At 34.4% G+C, this 27,206-nt stretch overlaps 1 protein-coding gene across 1 annotated transcript in view; it reads left to right on the top strand.

Annotated features, from left to right (window-relative positions):
* The window catches only part of LOC124634679 (zonadhesin-like), a 35,020-nt gene extending 9,489 nt beyond the window's left edge, over nucleotides 1-25,531 (top strand). The window contains exons 23-29 of the mRNA XM_047170340.1: nucleotides 3,612-3,803; nucleotides 4,331-4,528; nucleotides 4,709-4,870; nucleotides 5,560-5,748; nucleotides 6,151-6,348; nucleotides 7,339-7,533; nucleotides 25,165-25,531. Of these exons, the coding sequence (XP_047026296.1) occupies nucleotides 3,612-3,803; nucleotides 4,331-4,528; nucleotides 4,709-4,870; nucleotides 5,560-5,748; nucleotides 6,151-6,348; nucleotides 7,339-7,533; nucleotides 25,165-25,376 (1,346 nt within the window). The 3' untranslated portion in view covers nucleotides 25,377-25,531. The remainder of the gene's footprint in view (nucleotides 1-3,611; nucleotides 3,804-4,330; nucleotides 4,529-4,708; nucleotides 4,871-5,559; nucleotides 5,749-6,150; nucleotides 6,349-7,338; nucleotides 7,534-25,164) is intronic.
* Nucleotides 25,532-27,206: the final 1,675 nt, after the last annotated feature.

Raw genomic sequence — 27,206 nt, 5'->3', positions numbered from 1 at the left:
ACCTTATTACCATATTTTTCATTTGAATTTCGTCAGAATGCAGGGGAATCTACCTCTGGATCATAAATCTGTGAACAAAAAGGGAAAGTTTTTAAGATTCTATTGTCGCATACGAAGCATTGCTTCAAACCATTTGAAACGTCCTTTAAGTTCCTCGCCATTTCGTCGTATAAATTCTCAAAACGCTTGCTATGACCAAACTTAGACATTTATATGAATTTTCTGATAATCCTGATGAATCGTCTCCAATTTCATTTACTTTTGTAATGAATGGTTAAGATCAAAATCGTTTTAATTAATCTGCTAAGAAGACAAATAGCTTGTTTGTCTTAAAACAATTCCGCTTCTGCCACGTTCAAGGGCTTAAATGAGAAACGCGTTTACTCTTAACTATTGTTTGGGGAATTTAGAATCTAAAGAAGTATCTATGTTTATAGAATCGCTTTGTTCAGATGCATTTGAGCGAATAACACGAAACTGAAAAGTGGAAATAAATCCCGGCTTTTCGGAAGGAAATTCGAATGGCTTACGTGGAAACCAACGTGAAACAGGTTTTCGAAGATTTTAGTAAATCTATTTGAAAGAAAAAAAAAACTTTTTTTTGACCCACTTAAAATGTAGGCATTACACATTTTAAAAAAGCTTAAACGAGAAACAATTTCGATACAACAATGGTAACCATAGGTAGGTATAGTAACCGAATACTTACATTTTGGAGTGATTTGTAATTACAATTATTAATACACGTGTTGATTAAAAGTACGCAAATCATGTTAATTAAAAACTGAAATTAATTGAATACAGTAAAGAGCGATGTATCGAGTAACAGTAAAATTATCATTTCTCGTAACTATAGAAACGATAATTAAATAAACCAACTGTATTTTTTTATAAACTATTATACCATTTTGTGTTATACTTTTTCTACTATGAGCTAAAAAAAGTTCGAATTATGATAATTTTCAGAATTTATTTAGATGCTAAGATTCTTTTACTTATTGTATTTAACTTTTTTTTTAACATTCTTTTTTGAAATCCAAAAAAATAATTGAAATTATTCACGCTCAAAACACTGTTACTGTCTCAAATTAAATTACATTTCGCGTAGCAAACTTGCAACTTAGTAACATCTAGGTACCTACGTCCTAATTGCTGCAATTAGGGAAATATCTAGTGAAGATAAGTGAAACGAGAGATCCGACAAAGTAACTTTATATGCACGTTATTGCACATCTCTAGCGGTAGAGATGTTCCCACGGTAATGGAGTGTCAGTTGTCGATACTTTGTTGACTTATATTTCCTTCGGCTTTCGGCTTTTGTTTTTTTCCTATATTTCTCCGTAGTGTTACAAACACGAGAAATATTACAAACTACGGTTGGTTTGAATTTTGGTTCTCAGTTACTATATCGTTATAGTTTTATTGTGTTCGAACAGTTAATTTAGGTAATAACTAGACAGTTACAAATCAATTACCAAGAACCTATTGTTGGGTAAACGAAGGAATCTTAGTGACTCAAATTATTATTGGTAAGAGCTGGTTTGGTAAAGGTAAGGCAGGTGGTTATTTTTATCTCATCAAAGTGTAGTTCCGTAAGTATGTGAGTAAAACCGTGAAGAACTAACAAAATCATCGATAAACAAAGGTATTAACAAAACCATTTTGTGACGTCATATACCGATTAAACAAAATCGCTAGTGTAAAAAAACATTTTTCGAATTTCAAAAAAATCCCCGGTCACAGCATCATTGTATGAGTCAAACAAGTTGCTTAGTAAGTTTGTAGTATTTATCCTTATACACTGTTGAGTTCATAATATTTTAGTGAAGTTGCTGTCATAATGTGGTTCGTGTATATTTCGGTACTTTGCCTAGTGAAGTGTAGTGTTGCGAATTATATCGATGGAGAAGGTAAAATTAGAGATGTTTAAGTAATATTTTATAATCGAATTTAAGAGTCTGATAATTATAATCTTTTCCTGGGTAGTGTTGTTTTAACATAAGTTAGATATTATATTATGTAGGTACAAAATATTGTATTTTTCTGCTGATTCCTTACTCTAATATACATTTAGCCTTCTGTTCAATGTATATCGATAACATTGCGAACGTTACAAGATATAAGATAACGAAGAGTTTTCTTCGGTACTTACCTTATTTTTGTGTTATCTTCCTCATTAAAATTCCAATCATTATATTTTAATTGAAATTTAATTAATAAACTTTCAAATAACTGTCGTAACAAAGCTTCCTGACGTTTCCTTTATTTACTGAACAAAATTAATTAACTTGTGTTAAAATATTGTTTTATTGGAATTCGGAAAGAATTTGTAAGATTGCTTGATCGACAGTTTACAAAGTAAGGTTTAAAAATAATATCGATACTGACTCAAGTTACTTAAACAAAACCAGATATTTATAGAATTTGGCTATCTTGTTAAACTTGAATTGATCAATGTATATTTAAATCTACTTTTGAGTCAAAATGCTTACACACTGAAAGCAAAAGATGAGTTTTGGCACACTCATTTAGTGAAGACATATTGTTATAGATTTCACTTATAGAACAACAATTGAAGTTAAGTCCATTAAAGCTAGAATCGTTAACTTATCAGTAGCAACAGTATAAGCTTCTATTATCTGTGGTTTTATAGGCTTTTGAAATGGCTTAGTAATGACTGGTCCATGATAGTTGGACTCAGACGGCTTAATGGTTTTCTAAAGACGGATTTGTGATTACTATAGGCAAATGTTTTGAAATAGTTTTCAATTTGTATTGTTGGTAGGACTTGGTTATCTATGACTGGGAGACTGTTTTCGGCTGTTGCTGTAAATAAGAAAATTTTAAAAAAAGAGGCATGTGATATCGTTTTAATCAAAATAATTAACAGTTTGTTAACAGTTTTTCAATAACATTCACTGGAGAAGACTTTTTAGAGAGACAACTTTGGAGAGAACTCTTTATACTGACATTCTGCTATTATTGTTTAACGGAGAATTGTAGGTACTCCTATCCAGTTCCATTAAAAGTTAATACTAACCTTACTTTATTTTTGTGATTAAAGTGCTTTATTTCAAAGAAAAAAAATATAAATACTTGTTTGCTTCATACGAGATTGAGATAGGTTTGTATGAAATCCCCAGAGTCTACTACTAACATACGTATCACTTGAAATTGAAACAAAGGCATTTAATAATAAACAAACTTTTTTCTCTAAGGGTTTCGCTGTGTGTGTTTCTCTAAGTTCTAAATTGTATTTCGAATTATTAGTTTTTAAACTGAAGATTTGAAACAATATAAACAAGATAAGTTTAAAAATAACAAAAGTTAAAAAACATAAAGTAGTTTGCTGATATGAAAACTTTTAATTAAATATTTAGGTACAAGATGACTCGCATATTTTTAAAAGTTTTAAAGAATTGCCTGTTTGAGAGAATACTTAGCGATATATATGAATATCCATTACGTATAATTATCCAGGTAAATCTTTTACTACATTTCGAATGTCTAGGTAAAGGATCACTGCATACACAATTATCTATATTTTCACCTTTCAAAAACCCATCAAATAATTCTCCAGAATACCTAAAAAAAAACCAATTTTTTTATAGCTGTGCTAGAATGCGGTTACAACGAGATAGAAGTACCCTGCCACCAAAAATGTCCACCACAGAGCTGCGAGATCGCGTACACAGAGTACATTTGTACCAAAGAATCTCAGTTATGCGTCCCAGGGTGTGACTGTCTTCCTGACCACCTTAGGAACGCTAGCGGCATCTGCATTCCGAATGTGGAATGTCCTTGTAAGATTATTTCTGTTAAAGATCACGAGTCATTTGTTTTTCATTATTATCGTATCATCGGCATTTTTTCTCCCTATCTGGTTATGGTTTCTACCCATCTCATCATCGTCATCTTCCGAGCCTTTTTCCCCAACTATGTTGGGGTCGGCTTCCAGTCTGGTTTCTTGGTAAGATGTTTTTTTTCCCATCTATCAAGAGCATTGATCACCACGCTCACCTACTCCTTTGCTTTACCAATAAAGGTGTGTTTCTTTATAATTTTGAACCACCACTTAAATTGCGGGGCACTTGGACTTTATAAAGTGACTGAATGCTAAAACCAGTTTATGGGATTCAATTCAAAACGTAAATCTGACATTCATAATTAAACCATCGATTACTCTCATAAAACATTATCTGTATTCATATCTGCTACAAATCCACAATTACAAACACAACACATGATCACAAATTCAAAGCTTTACATACAAATTGCTATCAAACAACCCCAATGTTTTTGACCCCAATTCCGATACCCATCATTTTAGATCCTGCACCTCCCGTTTGCGGAGAAAATGAAATAGCTAGGGACTGCAGACGGATTTGCCCGCCTCAGTCTTGTCTGAGCAAGTACGTGCTGTATCGTTGCTTCGAAGACTTACCCTGCGAACCTGGATGTGATTGTATCGAGAATTATTTGAGGAATAAAGATGGAGTGTGTGTACCGAGTGAGGAATGTCCTGCGCGTAAGATTTTGTGTTGACTGTCCTTTGTTTCTGGCTTATTCTTCTGTTTTTTTCGGTTCTATAGTTTTAAGTTTAGGTAGTCTAATAAGAGAGAGAAAGAAGAACTTTACCCGTATGTCCGTAGAATGTGAAAACAAAAACGACAGACAGTCAATCAGTTTCTAATGTTTTTTGTTATAGCTTGTCACAAACGTGAAGAATGCAAGCCGACCTGTGCTAATCCGAACCCGCCAAATTGTGAATATTCTCCACCGAAGGAAAATATCGACGGCTGTGACTGCAAAATAGGATTTGTGCTGTCAGAAATAGGAGGCAAATGTATCCCTATTGAGGAATGTCCAAGTAAGTAGTTCTTTACTAGGGGCTGCGGGATTGTTGGAAACAGTTACCTCGGCCCTGGTACATAAAATGCCTAAGAAGGAACATAATGGGTTTAATTCAGTAAGTGTTTGACACTGCCTCACGCTGCTAACCCACAGCGAGAGGTATCATTTGATGATTTGAAAAAAAAAATGACGATCGAGTAATTGTGGTCATATATTGACCACAATTACTCGATCGTCATTTTTTTTTGCAAAAGATGTCAGTAATATAGAAATTGAAGCATTAAGTGTTCTGACCAGACCTTTATAGGAAAGAGGTGCAGTACATTATTATTATGTAAATAAACACTATCCCTCAACTAGAAAGGGCCTTGCGCCTATATCAACATTTTGGTTTACATAGGTGAATGAATATGGATGATATTTTGATGCTATATTTAGTCATCCGGCAAAGGCGAATTTCATAAATAATAATATTCACAGCATTGTTTATTTCGAAAACAACTCTGCCAATAAAATAAAGACGAATGAAACAATATACTGGCTAGATTTTGAGCCAAGGGGAGAATTACGGCAGCCCTCGAGTATACGAGTAATACGAGTTTGACAGTCCTTTTTGTATCACACACAGCCAAAGGAATCTTTTACAATTTCCCACACACCATCAATTTAAAGTTATAAATCCTATTTATTTTTATGATGTTGCAGAAGATTTAGGCTGCAACGGTGATGCAAACGCAACTATAAAGCAATGCCCTATGCCTTGTCCTGCTAGATGTGACTCGCCAAATGCAATTCCGTGCAAGAGAAAATGTGATGCCATCGGGTGTCAATGCAAACCTGGTTATTTAATATCTAATGTGACTGGCAAATGTATCCTACCTAACGAGTGTCCAGGTATGCAAAATGTTTAGGTACTAGTGAATGGAAATTTCTGGTCATGTGATCTATTACTTCTTTTCTTTCTAATACTTGGCCTCAGAAAGTGCTGTTTTACAAATATTTAATTACTTATACATAAGATTTCCTGTTTGTTTTCACGATATTACTTTGACTTTTTTATACTACAATGAAGTGTACATATAATTTCTAAATTAGTCGAGTTGAGTTTTTGTTGTATTTTGTAAATTACTTGAAGCTTCATCAATAAAGAAGTCGTGATAAAACGTCAATAATGATTAAACCCTTTCTCAATTTTTATTTGGTCATTTTTGAGTTAGGTATATTTTTCTTAGTAAAGAAGCTGAAAAAAACCGTACCTAAAGCATACTTTTATGGTACTTTTATGATCATTTACAGGTGGAAACCCTTGCGGTAAAAATGGTCGCTTCGTTGACTGCAAGTTTAACTGTACAAGGGACTACTGCCCAGTTGATGACAAACCAAGAGTGTCATGCAACACTTCAGCAAACTCCTGTCTCCCTGGTTGCATCTGCAATTTGAACCACAAGAGGCTAAGCGTTGACAATGATACTTGCATTGTTGCATCTGATTGTCGTAAGTGATTTCAATATTAATTTTATTTTGCTTATAGGTCAAAAAATTTATTAGGTATTCGAACGGACATTTGTCTTAAAAATGTGAGTCTTACGTGTATCTTATAACTTTCTAATTTACTTCTTGGCTTAAATAATTCTTAATAATTCTTCCACAATCGTGTCTTTTTATTCGTTTGTACTTAGCATTAGAAGTACACGATCTACCTCTATATTTGTGTCTGCCAGATGACTTGAAACATCTTTCAATGAAAAAAGATGCCTTTGTCTAAATTCTATATCCTCGACAACAGACCCTTTTTATATTCTATTTTCCTCTTGAATGTTAGCCATGTCACGGCTTAGACTAGTAAACTGTTACTGAAATATAATATCAGTAGCAAAGGAAAGATACAAAAGACTATTTGTTTTGAACAGAAACAGGATATTGCATTTGAAGATCAAATAGAACAGAACGCAATGTTGACTATTATTTCTATCTATGAGGATGTTTTTGAAATATAAAAATTATAAATGCTTCTTTGCTCAGGTAAAGGAAATTATAGCAGATTGCTTGCTTACGGTGTAGCCGTGCGCTTGTTTTGAATTACAATGTTTCTTTTATTTTATCTTTGTCTTCATTGCCTTTACTTACCTAATTCCTTGTTTTATAAAGATTCATATTTTTGCTGAGGATTACAATAACCGAACTATACGTTGTTTTAGATTAGATATTGTTTGTCATTAGCTTTATTTTAAATCATTAGCTTCTGCTCGCTATTTCACCCGCGTCCCAGATTGTGACAAAAACTCCAACTTCCTTCTACCGGGTCTGAGCTATAACCCCTTTAATTTTCAGCTTAAACGGTTCAACCATTCTTGAGTTATAAAGTTCTTGAGTGTATCAATCTCTAATAGAATATGTCAAGTCATTTCACGTCTTCCATCATAATCAGCATTTGGAACAATTCCTAAAATTGTTTTTTTTTTTTTTTTTTTAAATATATTCCAGCTCCCATAAACTGCACAAGACCTGGTGAAGAATATAACTCATGTCCTTCACCGTGTCGCAAGGAAAGTTGCAAAGACATCCGCAACCAGCCAACAGTCTGCAATACTTTATTATTGAACTGCGAACCTGATTGTATCTGCAAGAAGGACTACTTCAGAAATTCGTCTGGAATTTGTATACCTGCTAAGGATTGTCGTAAGTAGCTTAAGAATTACAGCTTAATGTTACATCAGCATCATTATCTCCCGAGCCTTTCCCAACTGTGTTGGGATACCACGACTTCAACGGCTTATATAATTGTCCGAAACAGTAAAATTATATTTAAAATCTAGCCTATTTCGAGGCTATTTTTTACCTGCGTAACAGTAATATATAGCATAGTGTCCATGATTGGTTCTGTTTCTGCAAATGGCTTTTATCTTGGTTTCAGCCTGCCGGAACGAATATAAACAAAGTCAAGACAAACCAGTTCCTCCAAATCTCAGTTAATGTAAAGAAAAAATTCTATCCTTTTCTGTAATTGCCATGTTATTCCGCGTCACTTCGGAACCTATAAATAAAAAAAACTATTCTGTCTTATCCGCACAAAATCTTATTTTCGTCTGATAAATAAACGACTATCGAAAGAAATAGATACAGTTTTATTCGGAGGAAATATTCTTGTTTTCCCACAAAGTACAATAAAAGGAAGACCTCATGAATCAAATAAACACTACTAATTTGTTGAACGCAAAAGTTTTGCGTGGGCGAGACAAATCGGCTCATCCATCTTACGCAGGTTTTGTTTCGAAAAAAATCGATTATGCTGAGTATCTCGGACCTTTGTATTTCCATATTTGTTTATTGCATTAGGTGAAAGTCTATTAATAAGATATGGTTTTCACGTATCTTGATAAAACCTTTCACTGAATACATAGGTTGTGATACTTGTGTCTTTTGTAGGTACACTGTGTAGGTACGCTTACTCAAATATTTATAGTGCCTGAACTATACATCTAAAGTACGACATGGAAAAAAAGAGGTTTGTTTAAAAAGCATATCCAAAGCTAATAATGACAACACTGAAGAAAGATTCTTAAATATTTCCGCATCATCTCTTGGCAACGGCAGTCAAAGAAAAGGCACACAAACAAAGGCTTAAATCCAACAGAGAATTTAATATCAGGATTGTTTTAAAAAATGCAACGGTAACTGCAGTTACTTAATGCCAACAGGCACTTATATTTTCTCAGAACGACTGTAAAGTGGGAAGTTATTGCCTTTTGGCTGATTGCTTGTAACATCGTTTTACTCGTGTTTCATATTTCATCGATGAAAATTTCAGTCACATTTTGATGTAGGAAGTTTATTGCGTCGACAGACGACCGACACAGTATGGTTGCTATAAAATTATTTGATGTAGCAAATGTATAAAAAAAAAACATGAAACTAGAATATTTTGTAGTCAAAAATATTTGAAACACATTTTTTTTTTGGGCACGGGACGTTATCATAAGGCAACGGTTGACGTGGTTGGCCGAGTATGGATGGATGACCATCTTATCATGGAAAAAAAAAATGGCAAAAAGGAATGGTTCAAGAAAAACATGGACTGTTGTGGCTGAATATAACTTAAACTTGATTAAGTAACTTGTATTAAAATTAAAAGCTCTTCTCTATTACTGGCTTCATGGAAATATCTCTCTTATAACCAACTTCAAGAATTCCATAAACTGCCTTTCATCTGCCATAGTTTATTTCCAAATTGATACCGAACCAGCTTGATATAAAGTTCCAAAACTCGATAGCACCTTGATTTTTGAACAAAATACCTCTGAAAATTTTGAAAGTTATAAAAGTTTTAGTACCACCTACGAAGTGAACTCCGTTGGACGTTGAAGCATCAAATTGATATTTTAATATTCCCTTGTTGTCAGTTTGAATCAAATTTTGAAGTAATCTAAGCTATATTTAAGTTCGTACTTAAGTGTGCATTCACTTATTTAGTTTATGTACCTACTTAGAAATGTTTGGCAGACGATTAAAATGTGTTAATTTAATTTGGTACCGCTCCATAAAATATAGAGTTGAAAATAACAGTAAAAACTAAGTGAGTGGGATTACATGAGTAAGTTAGAAATCAGGTAGATTATAAAACAGTTTTTCCATGCAAATAGTAGGTACATAAGTACTGAATAAGTTATCCATAATTCAGTGCTAGGTACTGTTTAGTTTGTAGTGTGTAGAGATTTTCGAATATTCTCGTGTATTACACCGAAGTTAGTTTATCTACTGGCAGGCATTAAATATTTTATAGACTTTAATGGATTTGCCTCGATTTTATAGTTGCGCGCTCTACCATTAATCAAGAATTTCAAATACGTTTTTTTATTCTATGGAATTGATGAGATTCGCCGCTGGTTGGTCGGTTCAATATAAGAACTTTAGATAACTGGAAGCTAAATGTAAAACATAAGATAAATGTATTTTCGCAGCCTAACCGGCTGCGTGAAAATATTATAATATATGTATACATACCTATAGTTTCTTCGAGACACGGGTAACAGCTAGTTAATAACTAGGTATACCTAACTAAACTGAATATTTATGATAGTGTAGGCACAGAAAAAAAACTCATTACTATCTAAGCAAAAAACTACATTTACTTACGTCACCAGGTATCAAAATAGAAGAAGAAGAAAAATTGCAGAATGTCTACGTCTCGTTTATAAGCGAACAATCTCTGCATTGTGAAGGGAAGTTTTTGTGGGATTCATAAATCAATCCGCGGCGAAAAGATTCACGTGAAGTTTTTGCTATTATATCTTTGTACAGATATGGACAGCGTGTTTTCAACTTAATTCTGACAGTAGTTTTACTCACGATCCGTGAGGGAACTGTTTTCCACATCGGGATAAAGTAGCTTATACTGTATACTGTTACAGCCTTTTTATCGTCCCACTGCTGGGCACAGGCCTCCTCTCACAAGGAGAAGGATTGAGCATTAATCAGTAGCTTATAGTCTCTCTGTTACCGGCCGAACCCGATTTTAGGACAAACCAGTTTTGCCTAGGCTCAACTAGTTCTTCCTATAGGCGTTAGGATTAACTAGTATAGCCTAGTCCAAACTAATTTGTCCTAAGCCCGATAGGACGGACCAGTTTAGGCTAGGCAAAACTAGTTGATCCTGATATCAATACGCACACTCTAGGATAAACTGGTATGGCCTAGTCTAAACAACATGTTCATGCGGGAATGCTCCGAACGTCCCACGCCGCTCGCTCCCCGTTCGTCATTTGTCGCGTGGTTTTAAACGCATTTAGCGTCTAGTTGCTAGCCGTGCATAACGTACACGCCCCGAGCGCCTAATAACGTATTTAGTTAATTTAAAAAAATACTTACCTATTATTTGTTACTTTGCTACATATATGTAGTATGATTGTTCGTATTATCAATTTATCCATAACGACGAATCATTATAGTTTAATAAAGATGATTATTTTTCTAAACACGGAGTAGTTTATTTAGTTCATCTAATTATTTACACTTTTAGATATGCATATGTTTTGACTAGGCTATACCAGTTTATCCTAGAGTGTGCGTACTTATATCAGGATCAACTAGTTTTGCCTAGCCTAAACTGGTCCGTCCTATCGGGCTTAGGACAAATTAGTTTGGACTAGGCTCTACTAGTTAATCCTAACGCCTATAGGAAGAACTAGTTGAGCCTAGGCAAAACTGGTTTGTCCTAAAATCGGGTTCGGCCGGTAACATCTCTAAATAAATGGGCTATTTAACAATGAATAATTTTTCGAGTCGGAATAAATGTTTCTGAGACTTGCTCAAGAAGACAAACTCTTCAGCTTTAGAAATACTAAGATTAGGTATCTATACTGTTGAACAATAACAAAAAATAAATGGTCATTTGAAACGTAAAAATAAAAATTCGGTAAAAAAACTTTTAAGTTAAACGGTTTTATCTTATCTGCACTGAAAACTAGAAAATAAAAAAATAGTTACTTACCTGTCAACCTACGTAGGTGGTCCCGGTCATATTAAACTAAAATAAAAACGTGGGGCCCATTAACTATTGCTGTAGTACTTTCTTCTAGAGGTATAATAGGTGTGGATTGCATCGACTTACTATAATCGTAACTGGAGATTTTGACAATCAATAATCAGCCGTAGCGGCTTCACCAGCGAACGCCGAGCTCATGATCTACCAAAGTATAAAGATATGCTTTGCCATAGGTAGGATTTCACAGGGGCCCCACGTTTTTATTTTCGGTTTAAAGAATTTATTCTCATAAGAACAATACAAAGGTTCACTTAAAATGAGATACAGAGTATTCTTATATCTAAGTTGATTCATTCTGCCTTCTTGTTGGTGAAGTTATACAAAACAAATAATATAAATGAAAGTGTATAATTGCTAACATTTAGGTAATAAGTATGTGGTATGATTACATTTCGTGAACGTAGTTTCTCAGTTTTATTTTAAATTCGTTAATATTATCACAATCTTTTACGTCATTTGGTAAGTTGTTAAACATCTGTGCACCTTCAAATAATATGGTTTTTTTACCGTAGTTTGTCCGAGCTTGTGTGCGTTGTAATTTATTTCTGTTTCTTAAGTTATGTGATATTGTTTTTTTTTGCAGTTTTAAGTTTGATTGTACGCTGTTTGTGATAATTTTTTTTATTAGAATGCAGGTACCGTATGTGTATAGTTGTTTTAGATTTAATAATTTGGTTTTTTCGAATAGTGTTTTAGTTGGAGTAAGGTAGTGATAACGGTATAATGTTTTAATAATTTTGTTCTGGGTTCGTTGTAAAGGTGTTAGTATAGTTTTTGCGGCAGATCCCCATATTTCAATAAGGTATTCGAGGTGTGATTTAATTAACGAATTATAAATAATAGTACGTATTTTTCTTGGAATACAATTTGAGACTTTGCGTAATGATGCGAGTAATGAAGTTAATTTTGATTTTACATGTTCGATGTGTAATTTCCATGTGAGTTTATCGTCTACCCTCAGACCGAGATATTTTTCGTGGTTTGATCTTTTTATTATGTCATTGTTTATAGTAAGAGGTGGAAAGTCTGGTATTGGTTTGTTTTTTGCGGTGAAGATCATGTATGTTGTTTTGTAAGTATTTATTGTAAGTAGATTATATTTAAGCCACTCATCAAGTATGTCAAGATCTTTTTGAGCATTTGCTATAATAGTATGGATAGATTTATCGAAATAGAAGAGGCATGTATCGTCCGCGTATAAAGTTAGGTGACCCGTTAGCTCTATTTTATTAATATTATTTATATAGATTAAGAAGAGTAACGGACTTAAAATTGAGCCTTGAGGACAGCCGAATGGTACGTTTTTTATGGAACTAGTGAATTTATCTATTTTAACTACTTGTTGCCTATTTTGTAAATAAGATGTTAACATTTCTAGGGCTTTATCTGTAACTCCTATGTTGTTTAATTTCTGAATAAGTTTGTAATGGCATACGGTGTCGAATGCTTTTTTTAAATCAATAAATACCCCCAATACAACGTCCTTTTGGTCTATGTGCGTTTTGATTTTCGTGACCAAGTCTACTGTAGCTGTAAGTGTGCTAGATTTCGAACGAAAACCGTATTGTTCGTCGATCAGGAACTTTTTCTCCAGAAGATATGCATTTAGACGGGTATATAAAACACGCTCAAAAATTTTTGATAAAACGGGTAAAACAGACACTGGTCTGTAGTTGCCTGGATCTGTCTTACAGCCCGATTTGAAAATCGGGCTAACTTTGGCGACCTTAAGCGTGTCCGGAAAAATGCCGCGAATCAGACATTCGTTTATGCAGGTCGTCAAATTAGGAACAATTATATTTTTTAAGCATTTGATTACCTTGGTGCTGATACCGTCTATCCCAGTACTTGTATTACTATCTAGGCCGTCAATTATTTTAGAAATTTCGTTTTCAGTGCAAGGGGTGAATTCGCTTAGAGTTATGTCGTGTGGGTAGTTGTGTTCGTACATAAGAGTGTTTCCATGGTTCGTGTGATATCTAGTGGGTATTTGGTTAGCTAATTCCTGGCCTATTGATGAGAAAAATGAGTTAAATAAATTACATATTGCGTTACCTTCAGTTATAGGTCCTGAGCTTGATATTAGTTTCGGTGGAATACTGCTTTCTTTGGTTTTATTTAGTGCTAAGTTATTGATAAGTTCCCACATCTTTTTCGGTTGATTGTGATTGTTGTAGAATAGATTGTAATAGTATTTTTTCTTGTGTGTCTTAATCAGGTTTTGTACTGCGTCTCGTTGTTTGGAAAAGGTATTTTTTATGTTTTCGGCTTTTGGGAAAGATTTTGTCTGATGCCACAGGTTGTTACGTAAGTCTATCGCATCAGTAATAGTTCGGTTTATCCAGTCGTTTTGAGGTGGGTTCAGAATTTTTGTCTTGTCGGTTTTGTTATTATTGACATGTTTTGTGATAAAGCGCTCAAGGTGGTAGTAGTTATTTTCTTCGTTTATGTAATTTTCTGTTAGTACATCACTGTATAATTTTTCATAATTTATTGCTTTATATTGGATTTTTTTATTTTTTTGTGGCTTTATACTTCCTATTTCCAAATATATTTGTTTATGGTCCGACAAGCATGACTCGATTATGGAGAAGCTAAATGAGTGGTTAGTTATGTTTGTGCAGACATGATCCAGTATAGATTTTGTAGTCGAGGTTTCACGTGTATTGTATAGGCTATTAATTTTGTTCAGTATTTGATATCCGTTTCCTTTAATTTCGTTCAGGTACTTAGTGGCATGGATGTCTTCATTGAGGAGATCAATATTAAAGTCGCCAAATACAATCGCTCTTCTTCTCTGTTCCAGCTGTGCGGAATACGTTGATAAGAAATCGTTAATATTTGAATCACCTGGTTTATAAATCACTCCGATGTTTAGCGACAGATTTTTTATATGTAACCATAAGTAGTGGTTTTTATCATCGCAAAAGTTTTCTGTTACGTCGTATTTTATAGAATCGTGAATGTAAATTGATACCCCTCCACCTTTCCGTGTTTTCCTGTAGTTGAAAATATGATTATAGTTTGTAAGCTGATATAATTTCGCATCGGCTTCAGAAGTAATCCAGGTCTCCGTAAATACTAACAAGTGGGTAGTTTTTGGTATCGCCCTAATAATACATTTGATTTCATCGAGCTTACCAGTCTTGCGAATACTTCGTAAATTTGCATAAAAAAATCTGAGTGATGATGGGTGCGAAGGTATGTCTTCATATTTTTTGATGATTTGATGGCTTAGTTTATCTGTGTATCCATTGTGTTGTGAACCTCTTACAAGTTTTTTTGGTTAGTAGTAATTGTTGGTTTTCCTTTTATGTATTTAATAATTAGGTCCTTTTCTCCCTCTTCTGTGCGTTTTTTAAGTTCTCCTTTTATAGATTGTAAATATTGCTTTTGAGTTGGGGTTAGATCTGTGTACATTTTTATATTCTCGGGAAGTTTACCTTTTGTCCGGAACAGGTTTTTAGGTATTTGTGTATTGGTAAAACATACTTTGATGGGCCGGTTCATGTTTGTCGTATATTTCCCCAATCTTGTAGTTTTAATTGGCTTCGGACAGTCCTCATATAATGTATTTAGTATTTTGTTTACTTCTTCGTAATCGTACTTTTGTCGTGCGCTATAGTTCTTGTCATTTTTTTCCGTTATACCCACCATAATGATATTTTTCTCGCGGTCACTTCGATCCTTGAGTTCTAGAATGAGGTTTTCGTGATGTAAGAGCGGCGATTTATCGGTTGCATTTTCAATGTTTGTTTGGTTTTTTATTTGAACAATTTCACTTTCTATATATTTAAGCTTGTCTTCAGTTATTGCGTTGTTGGATTTAATAGTATTAATTTCGGTATTTATTTCATCAAATTGTTGTTTAAAGTTTTCGGTGTTTGATTTTATCGATTTAATTTCTTGTTTGATCTCACAGATTTCTTCCCGAATTAGGTTCAGGTTTTCTTTTTGAGTTCTTCCAAATTCCTCAAGATACTCCATAATGTCCGTGCGAAAACTTTCAAAGTCTGATTTGTAATCTGTTTCTTCAGTGCGTTCTTTTCGTTTTCTTTGACTGACATTGTTCTGATATTCTTTGTCATCAAGTGTAGATAAGTTCGGTGCTGATCCGCCGCCGCTCTCGCTTCCGCTTGTTAACATGCCAGTAGGCGGAGTCTTCTGTCGGTCCATTGCTACCAGCGCGCACGGGTGCGAGTGCAATACCGATAGTTGTGTCTCCTTCCTTTTGCAGTGAGCGTGCTGCGATATGTCACTAGGAGGATAATGACTTTAACACTATGATCTTAAGGATTGGTTTCGACTGCGGTCACGGTATAAGAATTTAATATTTTTGCAATAACAAGTGAAACACGTCTGCTCCCAACAAGCGCGCGAGGCGTATAGTATATTTTATATTTTAGTTTAATATGACCGGGACCACCTACGTAGGTTGACAGGTAAGTAACTATTTTTTTATTTTCTAGTTTTCAGTGCAGATAAGATAAAACCGTTTAACTTAAAAGTTTTTTTACCGAATTTTTATTTTCTAGTTTTTAGTATTTAATGAAAATGCGTACCGAATATTCCTCATTCTATCTAATTCATTTAGTGTATCATTATTACACGGTCTCTTACCTGACAATTTATTACAATCTAATTCCTCAATACATAGCCCTTCCAGATACTTTTTTTTTAACAACCCCAAAAATCATCACATGACCTCTCCTGCTGTGGGTCAGCAGCGGTGAGGGAGTGTCAGACTCTTGACTAAAAACCGTTTTGTTCCGTCGTAGGCCTTTTATGTACCAGGGCCGCGGTAACTCTTTCGAACAATCTCGCAGCCCAGGCAGGCCTTGGCCCTGTTGGGCCCCGCTGGAGTTACTGACAGTTTTCTACTTGTGAAGCCCTTTCATTTGATACCCGTATTGGTGGGATTGATAAAAAATTGTTATCAGCGATTTGGTAGCGGCGGCCATCTTAGATTTCAATTTTGCATAGTAAATTGTATTCTACTTGTTGAGACCTTTCATTTGATACCCATGTTGATGGGATTGATAAAACCTACGTTATCCGCCATTTTGTAGCGGCCGCCATCTTGGATTTATTTTTTTATAGTATATTGTATTCTGTTTGTTGAGCCCTTTCATTTGATACCCATATTGATGGGATTGATAAAACCTACGTTATCCGCCATCTTAGATTTCAATTTTGCATAGTAAATTGTATTCTACTTGTTGAGACCTTTCATTTGATACCCATGTTGATGGGATTTATAAAACTTAAGTTATCCGCCATTTTGTAGAGGCCGCCATCTTGGATTTTAATTTTATATAGTACATACATTGTATTCTACTGGTTGAGAACTTTCATTTGATACCCATATTGATGGGATTGATAAAACCTACGTTATCCGCCATTTTGTAGCGGCCGCCATCTTGGATTTCATTTTTTATAGTAAATTGTATTCTACTTGTTGAGTCCTTTCATTTGATACCCATGTTGATGGGATTTATAAAACCTAAGTTATCCGCCATTTTGTAGAGGCCGCCATCTTGGATTTTAATTTTATATAGTACATTGTATTCTACTGGTTGAGAACTTTCATTTGATACCCATATTGATGGGATTGATAAAACCTACGTTATCCGCCATTTTGTAGCGGCCGCCATCTTGGATTTCAATTTTTTATAGTATATTGTATTCTGCTTGTTGAGCCCTTTCATTTGATACCCATATTGATGGGATTGATAAAATCTACGTTATCCGCCATTTTGTGCCGGCGGCCATATTGGATTTACAATGTTATTGATATTACTATATTGTATTGTCATCGGAATTAAAGGTGTATACAAAATTTCAGATTAATCGGTTGACAGGAAGAGGGTGAAATTTGAATTACTAAATTTGACCCAAGAATGAATAAATAATAAATAAAACAAACGGGGTAAGCTAAATAAAACCGTTTAAAAAACTAGAATAAATAAACAAAAGAAACACAATGAAAAAAAATCATACGTCTTTCAAATTGATGTACATATACCCATTACAGTTCTATGGAAAACGTACGAACATTTTTCCAAACGACTTAATTTCACTTCACGAACGCCAAACAAATACTCAGCATTTAGAAACCGGCCATCTTACCAACCAATGAAAATCTCATAAAAAGAGAGCCTCATTTGAGTCCACTTTGTCTGTACTCTTACGATGCCAACCGTCAACCAAGTAACGTTCGATTAATCAGTCTTATTAGTTCGTCCTGTAACTCTAATGAAACATAAACAACAAAGAAAAAGAAATCATTTCTTTTAAAGCCAAATTAATGTTCAGTTTGTTAATAAAATATTCCAAAAAAATTACTTTCACTTGACGAACGCCGAACAAATACTCAGAGTTCAGAAATGATACTAGAGCCAACAATGAAAATCTCATAAAAAGAAAGCCTCATTTGAGTCCACTTCATCTGTACTCATACGATGCCAACCGTCACCGAAGTAACGTTCGATTAATCAGTCTTATTAGTCTCTGAAACTCTAACTAAATAATTGGTTACGATAAATGTTATTCGGCCAACTGTAATTGGTTTTCGTCTTGTTTGTTCGCCGTTGATTTTTCTTTTATTTCTTTGTTTGATTATGTCTGTGGGAGCGTTTTGTTTGTGTGGGTACCATTTGTGATTTATTGGGCGTCGATAGCTTCAGTTAGCTTGAGGTCTTAATTTGATATTCTGGCTGTCATTCAGTTTCCCGTTGCCTTTTTGTAAGGCAAATATTTTGATAGATATAGCTAAGAAAGTTTTAATTTCTCATCAACCTACTTCCACAATTTTTATTTGTGGCAGCATAGCATGTTATCTTCTGTGTCTGACCTATTGCAAGTAATCAGCACTACTGACTTAAATACAATCCATCCATCGTGTCTTTGGCCCGCCTACCTCTGAACTGCGAGATGACATTAAAAAAAAAATCGTGTGTTTGGTGGTTCTCTTGGTCCATATGCATCCCTATTTATTTATACTCATTATATACCTCACAACATGCTTCTTATTATTCTGCATCCCATACCAAATAAGTCAATTTTACATCTTGACTAGCCATTAGTTTCAAAATACATACTCACTTTTTGCCTCAATTCCGAATTATAACTTTTATATGGTATGGCTCATCTTATTACGTTACACTGCCTCGAAAGAATTATTTGTGCTCACTAGACTCAATAAAAGCCAGTGATATGAAATAATTATATTTAATTAAATCCTATTTGTGTCCAATCATTACGTATAAGACGGATTTAATTTATTTTCTCATTACAAGAAGATCTTAATAAATATATTTTCCAAATAAGATACGAGTACCTTCTCAATATTAATTTATTGGACAGCGAAGAACAAGAAAAATGTAATTACTTTTGTTATTGATATAACTATCATGTCATTTCATATTTATGTCTATTTGCTAGTAAAAAAGGGAGACTCATACTCCTAAAATATCTAATATTCAAGATTAATTTTCCAACTAGTTATGAAAAGTCCTACAGTATAATAAGGTAAACCAAAATAGCCCTATCATATCATTGAAAACATGCTTATTATATCTGCTTATATGAATGCCAAATAATAGGCCCGCATGTACCTACTAAGCCGTTGTATCTAAAGAAAACAGATCTGAACAATATTATGTTGTGCTATTACCATGTAAAATATATCATCTGGCTAGCCTTTTCCCATATATGTTGGGGTCGGCTTCCAGTTTAACCAAATGCAGCTGAGTACCATTGTTTTTCAAGGAGCGACTGCCTGATCTGAGCTCCTCAACCCATGGTAAGACCATGCAATATAAAAGTATTCCTATGTAGTTTTGTAATTAAATCCGGGTATAAGTCCACTTCATACAAGTGGTTGCAAATACAAAACTCATTACAGAATTCTCTATGTAACTACAACAGAATATTCTTATTATAAGCAAATAATACAGAAAGCGAGCTTCCACAAACAAGGATATTAATAAAGACTAGATTTCCTTAGCAATTACCTGATACAAGTATGTATTCATACATAGTGGGGTACCTAAGTATGTCATTAGGTAGTCATAATAACATGTTTGTTTTAGCTTATCTTTTGTCGTAGACTTTTGCATGATATTATTAAAGTACTTATATTTTTTTACTTTTTTTCGTAGTGTTATTAAAGTTTTCCTCGTTCAGAATATTATGACGTAGCCACATTCAATTAATTGGTGTGTGTGAACACACATGCCTTTCTATTCATGTTCTTATTCTGTAAGGTAATTTTTTAGCTAAGAACACAGATGTAAATTCATACTAGGTGCAGTTTCTGCATCTATGAATTTATGGTATGATTCTTATGAGATCTGGAAAACATAGTTGAAGGATTTGAATCAACAATTTAAATTAAGAAGTCAAAGAAAAAATATAACATTCAAGATTTATTTAACTCAAAGTTTCATCTAAATTATTTTCACTTAAAATTATATACTACAATGCTTAGTTAGGTGGTCAGTCTTCATTACAATATCCCTCAAAATTATCTGCGAGGGTGAACTTGCTTTTTCGAAATTTTTCTCTTCAAATTCCCAAGTTACTTGAATTCCACTTTCGGAGTTCGCAACAAAAATTTTCCTGTAAATTAAATAAAAGGCCCCGTTATGAGAAAAGTCCTCGATTAAGTTTAAAAGGTTCTGTACCTAAAAGGTCTATCACAATGAGAATTTGTCATATTTTATTTATCACACTTTTTTACCTTAATTGAATTTTGAAAAAAGGTTACAACTCTTTAAGGTGTAACTCATTGAATATTGGTCAAACTTCTTTAATAAAAAAAGAATTGGAGCACCAAAAAAAGTATGTAAAGAAAAGTTAAGCTTTCGGGTACTTACATAAAGAAACAGATTTCCGGTACAGACAAATCTATACAGATCAGTACCGATCGGTACAGTGTTGTCTCGTATAAAGAAACAGGTGAATCTGTCCTTAAAGACAATCAAAATTAAACCCGTATGGCACGGTCCAGGTAGTTGGCACTGATAAGTTACAACCTGTTTCTTTATAAGTGAGTGAATAGGATTATATTGAAATATTGTACCTGCGCTGATCGGTACCTACCCGTACAGATTTGTCTGTACCGGAAACCTGTTTCTTTATGTAAGCACCCTTCAGTAGGACAATACAGGCTTACAATAATACCATTTCTAGTTAGAACCAACACAATAAAACAAAATAAACTCGAAGGTACAGAACTAAACTGGGTCAAGCTTCCTTATAAATCTCTTGATGAGGAAAACGACACGATTTGTTGAAATCCCAACTACAGTGCCAAGTTCACACTTAGCCGTAATTGTTGTTCCAACAATACTTACTAGAAGGGTCATTATTTTTTTACTTTTGCATTGTATTAAATATCTATTTCCTTGACAACGAAATTTGCACAATATTTTGAGAGGAAAAATATCAAAGGCACAATGTAATTCTAAAGAAAAGTATTAAAATAGTTACGCCGACGTAGTTTTTTGGAAAATATCTACAGGCAATGATATAAATAATAATTATAGCGCTAACGAGAAATAGACTGTCATTATTTCAGAATTAGTGCTCCCAGACAAATTATGCTCGTAAATAAAAGCGATGGAAACGTAGGTACTAATTAACGTGTAATTATAATTCCTAATTCCACTAAATATGAAAAAGGCCTAGACTCTTTGGCTGTAATAAGCTTCAAGAAACCAGAATATGAATTTGGAATAACAAACCTTAACAAAAGGCAAAATGAGATACTAATAATAGAAAGTAAATTAACAAAGAAAATATACAATATTAGCTTTTTCACGCACCCTGTAAACATAGCCTTTTTTTTTTTCCGACGTTAAAAATCATCAAATGACCCCTCCCGCTGTGGGTTAGCAGCGGTGAGGGAGTGTCAGACTCTTACTGACTAAAAACCGTCGTGTTCCGTCATAGGCCTTTTATGTACCAGGGCCGCGGTATCTCTTTCGAACAACCCGCAGCCCTGTAAACATAGCCTATAACCATCTTTAACCACTATCCCCTACCAAAAAAATTGATCAAATCCTTTCAAGCTTGCAATTGAAAATGGAATCTATCATACTTAATTTGTCATCCATCTATACCCCGTAGTTAGCAGAATAAATATTTGAATGGAAAAACAAAAACAAATGAAATTGGAACGGCCAATATCCTAAGTAAAAAAAAAGGTAACAGTAGGTACTAAGAAAGATACTTACAACAATCACCAGGCAGAACGCAGACCCTAAGTTCATCATGATACACATAACCTTCTCTGCAAGAGCAGCTGTTATACCGACACCCACTATAGCAGGTTTTGTTCACCTCCTTGTAATCTGAGCAGGAGTTTCCGCAGTGGTTGCCACAACCTGACGTGGCGTTGAAGTCACCGTTGCAGCTGGCTGAGAAGTTAGAAGAATGGAGTTAGTACCTATGTCTTGAGGTAACAGGGGTTTTTAGTCGACTTCTCAAAAAGAAAGAGGTTCTCAATTTGACCGAGTATATCCTTTTTTTAAGTGACAATATAGGTAGTTTGTAAAATGAAAGATGTAGTAGACGAGATGTTTGTCTCAGTACCACAGCCAGATAAAAAGTAGCCCATGTCTTTTTTTGATTTCCTTAAAGTTAGTTTCAGTAGTTTTAGCATGAAAGCACGACAGACATTGTCATGTCATGGTCATGTGGATGGTTCAATGCATGTATACCAACTATTAATAGTGAAAGGATTGTTTAAACATTTAATTTGTGTTTAATGATTAACTGAATTAAAACATAAATAAGTATTTCATTTGCATACAGTGTTTTATTAATTACAGATATGAATGTTGTACCAATATATGTATTTGTATATACAACTATTATATATGACTGTATGTATACAGACAATTACTAGAACGATGTAATTATCTTTCAATCCTGTTTTTTCACCTTTAACGAAGTCTCACTAATGACGTTTTTTAATATTGTGACCGACAACGGCGACAACGTATATATATTCGTCATTGATTAAAAGTTAATCATTTTTTTATGTAAGCAATGTAACCAATATTTGCAACACATGCACATAAAAAGTATTCATAATGTTCTCATATCCTTATTTGTCGAAGCGGTTAAATCATGATTTAACTACATGAACATCACGATACCACATTATTTGCACTAGTTTATTTTATCACGTTTTAACCACAGCGTAACTACTTACGCAGATATATTATACCTACAGAGAAAACTGACTCCTACGTAATACCCGCAAACCGCCAACTTGACTCACTTCTAAGTTCTTACCGAGTTTAGCGAGACTTCAAATAACAAACTTATTCCACCTACTGCCAGTTCAATTTGTACTAATTCAAACCTTTAGAGGACGCGCACACGACAACTTTCAGTCGGCCGATAGTTGGTTCCGGCTCATAAATGGTAGTGCGCTCATAACGACGATCAGCTATTTGGCCAGTTTGTATCTTCTTTCCTAGTATATCTTGGACACCAATGACTGTTTTCGGATGGCACGTTAAACTGTCGGTTCCGGTTGTCATTGAACATTCTTGGCTGTCATTACTGGTAGTCAGAAGCCAGTAAGTCTGACGCAAATCTAACCAAGGGGCAAGGGGTATCGGGTTGCCCGGGTAACTGGGTTGAGGTCAGATAGGCAGTCGCTCCTTGTAAAACACTGTTACTCAGCTGAATCTGGTTAGACTGGAAGCCAACCCCAACATAGTTGGGAAAAGGCTCGGGAGATGACGATGAGGTAAATGGCTGGTATCAGACCGACTAAAAAGATTGAGTTCATAATTTTCTTTAAAAAAAACAACCTTCGAAACAAATGTCGGCCGATTGTTTAGTTTGCAGTGTGTTGCTCTTACTATTGTCTTGAATTCGTGTGATTATAGTTCGGCCATTCAGAGAATGCGTTCCTGACACGTCGCGATTGAACTGACGACGTAATAACATTCATTGATTATTGATATAATAATGTTGTTTTAATGCTCCTCAATTGTTAAAACGGTAAACAACCAGCAAAAATATTTTTATCGTAACTGCAACGCCATTGCAAAGTTACGTCGTCAGTTCAATCGCGACGTGTCAGGAACGCATTCTCTGAATGGCCGAACGTATGACTTTGTGAAGTTGCGATGAGGGCTAATTTACATAATTTTGATTGTAATTAAATGATTAAGAAGTTTCGTATCTTCCATAATTAAATGGTTCAAAAGTTTCCTAGCTTCTTAATCATTTTAATTATCTCCTGAATAAACTTAGATTATTGAGTATCAAAACTTGAAAGGGGATAATATTATTTTTGCGCTATTGTCAACTAAAATAAAAATGTTATATTAATTTTAAAGAGATTTTTCAGCGAATGGAAAATTATTCTATATTACAAAGAATTGAATATGAGTGTTAAGGTTATAATCCGGGAAAATTAGGGCTGGCAATAGGTACCTACTAGTCATTAATTTTGATAAGATTATATTACGCATTCATAAGGAAATATTAAAATGATGTTTATTTTCTTGCGGTTTTGTGTTTCCTTCTTGCTGTAGACTAAATTCACTGTTTTTGGTCCTATTAAGGAAATGTGCATGTATGGATGTTTTATCTCACGAAATCCAGCCATAGGTACTTGTGTCTGTAAATGTACACAATCTTTATATCAAACATCTCTGTAGCTGTAGCGTAAGGTTTATTAATTAACGGTTTTTCTCTTAGGCAGAAAAAAGACAAATAATTTCATAATTCAAGTCCTCCGCCACACCTGTCTCTTCTAAATAAACTACTACTACATAACGTGTTTTGATGCGGTTTTCACAAATAGATGTTTGAGTGTTTATGTGTCTTTATCATTTATTTATTTTTCAACATATAAATTACATTTTAAATATTAAATATAAAAATAAAAAATATGTGTATTATTATGCAGTCCTGTTTTAAATAATCTATTCAACTTACGGCATTCCCCTTTCGGTATACAAGTGCCGTTCACATCTCGCACCATGCCGTCTAAACACACACATTGCGGCCGGCATAACGAAGTGGCGCCCCCACAGGGTATCGGGTGACCAAGATCGTCACAAGTCTTCGGCCCGCAATGTGCGCACTCCACGTTGACTTCGTTCTCTTTGCACACTTCGCGTTTTACCACTGAAAAGTTTTTTAAATAATTATTGTATTATAGGGTAAAAGTAGGAGAGATGAACTATTTTAACACTATTTTTTATATTAGCTTCACTTGTAACTATGTAAGAAAATCCCCGGTCTTCGATTAGGATGAAATGTCGCTCACGCTCTGGGTTCTAATGACAATACCTACATGACTAGGGTGTTCTTTAGTTTTATAACTATTAATTTTTATATCCCAATGATAAAATTAATTTAGCCTGGCACTTGCTTTAACTTACTGACAATTGCAAAAAAGTTGATAACTACATGCTTAAAGTCTAACCAAGGGGTATCGGGTTGCCCGGGTAACTGGGTTGAGGAGGTCAGATAGACAGTCGCTTCTTTTAGAGCACTGATACTCAGCTGAATCCGGTTAGACTGGAAGCCGACCCCAACATGATTGGGAAAAAGGCTCGGAGGATTGTGAAGTACATGCTTAAAAGTGCATGTTTATGCGTAAGTGCATGCTTACTCACATCGCTGTAAAAGGTATCATTTTCTTCTGTTGGAAACTAGACGTTATATTAATGACATATGTATGTTATTGAATATCGCTAATAGTACAGTTGATTGTCCTGAACTTTTAGCGAACTTGTCGTTGAAAACAAACCTGGGTGGACTCCGTCAGCGACCACTGTTACAGGCACCTTTTGCAACGACAAACTACAGACGTAACACTTTTCTACTAAGGGCAGCTCGGAGCTTTAACGCAATACCACTAGATTTGAATATAGATCTGTTTAGCACAAGTGCAGGCACAGCAAGGCGTTTACTGGCCAAATCTTTTTTCGATGCGTAAAATATTATGTTATTATCTATTGTATGCGATTGAGTCTTATTGTATGTTAGCTTGCCTATATGTGGGGGCTTGTTATTAGCAATGTGTTAAACTATTGTTACCATCTTGTCGTGTTATTAGCCTGTAAACCTTCCTAGAATAAATAAATAAATAAATAAATAAATTAAAGTAAAACAATTCATTTTTGCCTTGTGCAATCACTAACCTTTACCAGTGGTTTAAATCTTATACATTGGCTCATAAAAATGAATAGACAAACTGTCGATATAGATGCTCAGAAACCGGCTACATATAATGATGAAAAACAGTAATAAAGTTAGGAAAAATATGGCTCATCTCTTCCTACATAATGCTGTTATTATTACGTCACAAATTGGTTAGTGTATGTTAGTTTGTTTAGTAAATTTTTATGCACATTGACTATTATGCCAAGAGTAAGGTACGCCACTTATTTACATTATAAAGGACTAGCGTAAGCCTAGTGCTAATCATCAAATAAATACGGATTCGAATTCGCAGATTAGGTAGGTACTATGCCACAAAATTTCAAGGTTTATAGTAACAGATACGTACACTTTTTAATCAATGTTTTAGTTAGTTTTACAGATCATTCTATTTTTTTCAGAATTTTCGAACCAACTTACGAACCTTATTTTTTTTAAGTCATCGTAAATTATAAAGACAACTGTACTTGAATTAAATGTTCCTTGCCAGAACCATTTGCATTATAAAGTGGTACCCCAACTCACAACTACCTACTAGAGTCATTCAACACCAACTATTCATTTGAACACCTGTACCAATGCAGAAATGACTTCAACCATCTTCAATTGTTTTTTGCTACAAATGAGAAAACTTTTGCCCAAAAGCAAACGACTGTTTTAAATCTTTGTAAGTTTCAAAATTCACAATGCAACTAGTGTTTTATTACTTCGTAGAATATGAACAAGGAAAGTTCAGTTTATGACACAAAAATGACTTGAGCACTCATATGCGACCAGGAAATTGAGTAGGTACCTACGTTCTTGGAAAGTCACCTTCTTAGCTGTAATGTGGTTTTGTAATATAGCTTATATCAAGTTGTCTTTGCTCTGTTGAATACTTACTACTATATCCTACTATACTACTATATTTTAATAATAGTACTTAAATTATAAACCTGAAGAGTACATTTGTTCTAAAGCACTAATCTTTGAAACTACTGGTCCGATTTGAATGATTCTTTCAGTTTTAGATAGCCCAGTTATCGAGAGAAATCGATAAATAGAGAGAAGATTTGTAAAAGAGAAGAAAGAGAGTTAATTTTCGACAGTCTGTTGTTTTTCTCTTGATTTCAACCAAGTCCTGAGGGTTCTACACACATAGAGTGACCTATAACAGTCTACCGTAAAAAATAAACAAAGTCATGTTTGAAACGTAATATTATTGCACTTGCTAAGATTTTGTCAATGAAATTTGTCATGGCGAGTTTGCTCGCGATTTTACGCTCGTACGTACGTGATCGGAATTCGAAAATATTGAAACGTGATATGCCAGCTTAGATCATTTAACCCACCGGAAAAGCTATGAACATAAATCTCGTACCTAAGTAACGAAAACGTCTGCCAATTACCGCGCGGGGGCTGAAGCAACGCAACAAAAAGTGTGATTACTTTCGTGTGTGATTTCTTACTATGCTCACTCATTTTCGATCACATTGTTATGCACGCTCACGACAAAATTGACTTAACAGAAGCATAAATTGGAGATACTTATGTCTAAGTAAGGCACGGTAATAGCGTCTCCGGTAAGTAAAATGATCTAAGCAAGCAAGTGACTAATCGCTAACTG

This window comes from Helicoverpa zea, chromosome 11 (genome assembly GCF_022581195.2).
Source record: "Helicoverpa zea isolate HzStark_Cry1AcR chromosome 11, ilHelZeax1.1, whole genome shotgun sequence".
Lineage (NCBI taxonomy): Eukaryota > Metazoa > Arthropoda > Insecta > Lepidoptera > Noctuidae > Helicoverpa > Helicoverpa zea.
The sequence above is the reverse complement of the archived record's forward strand: the minus strand, read 5'-3'. Positions and strand labels throughout refer to the sequence as shown.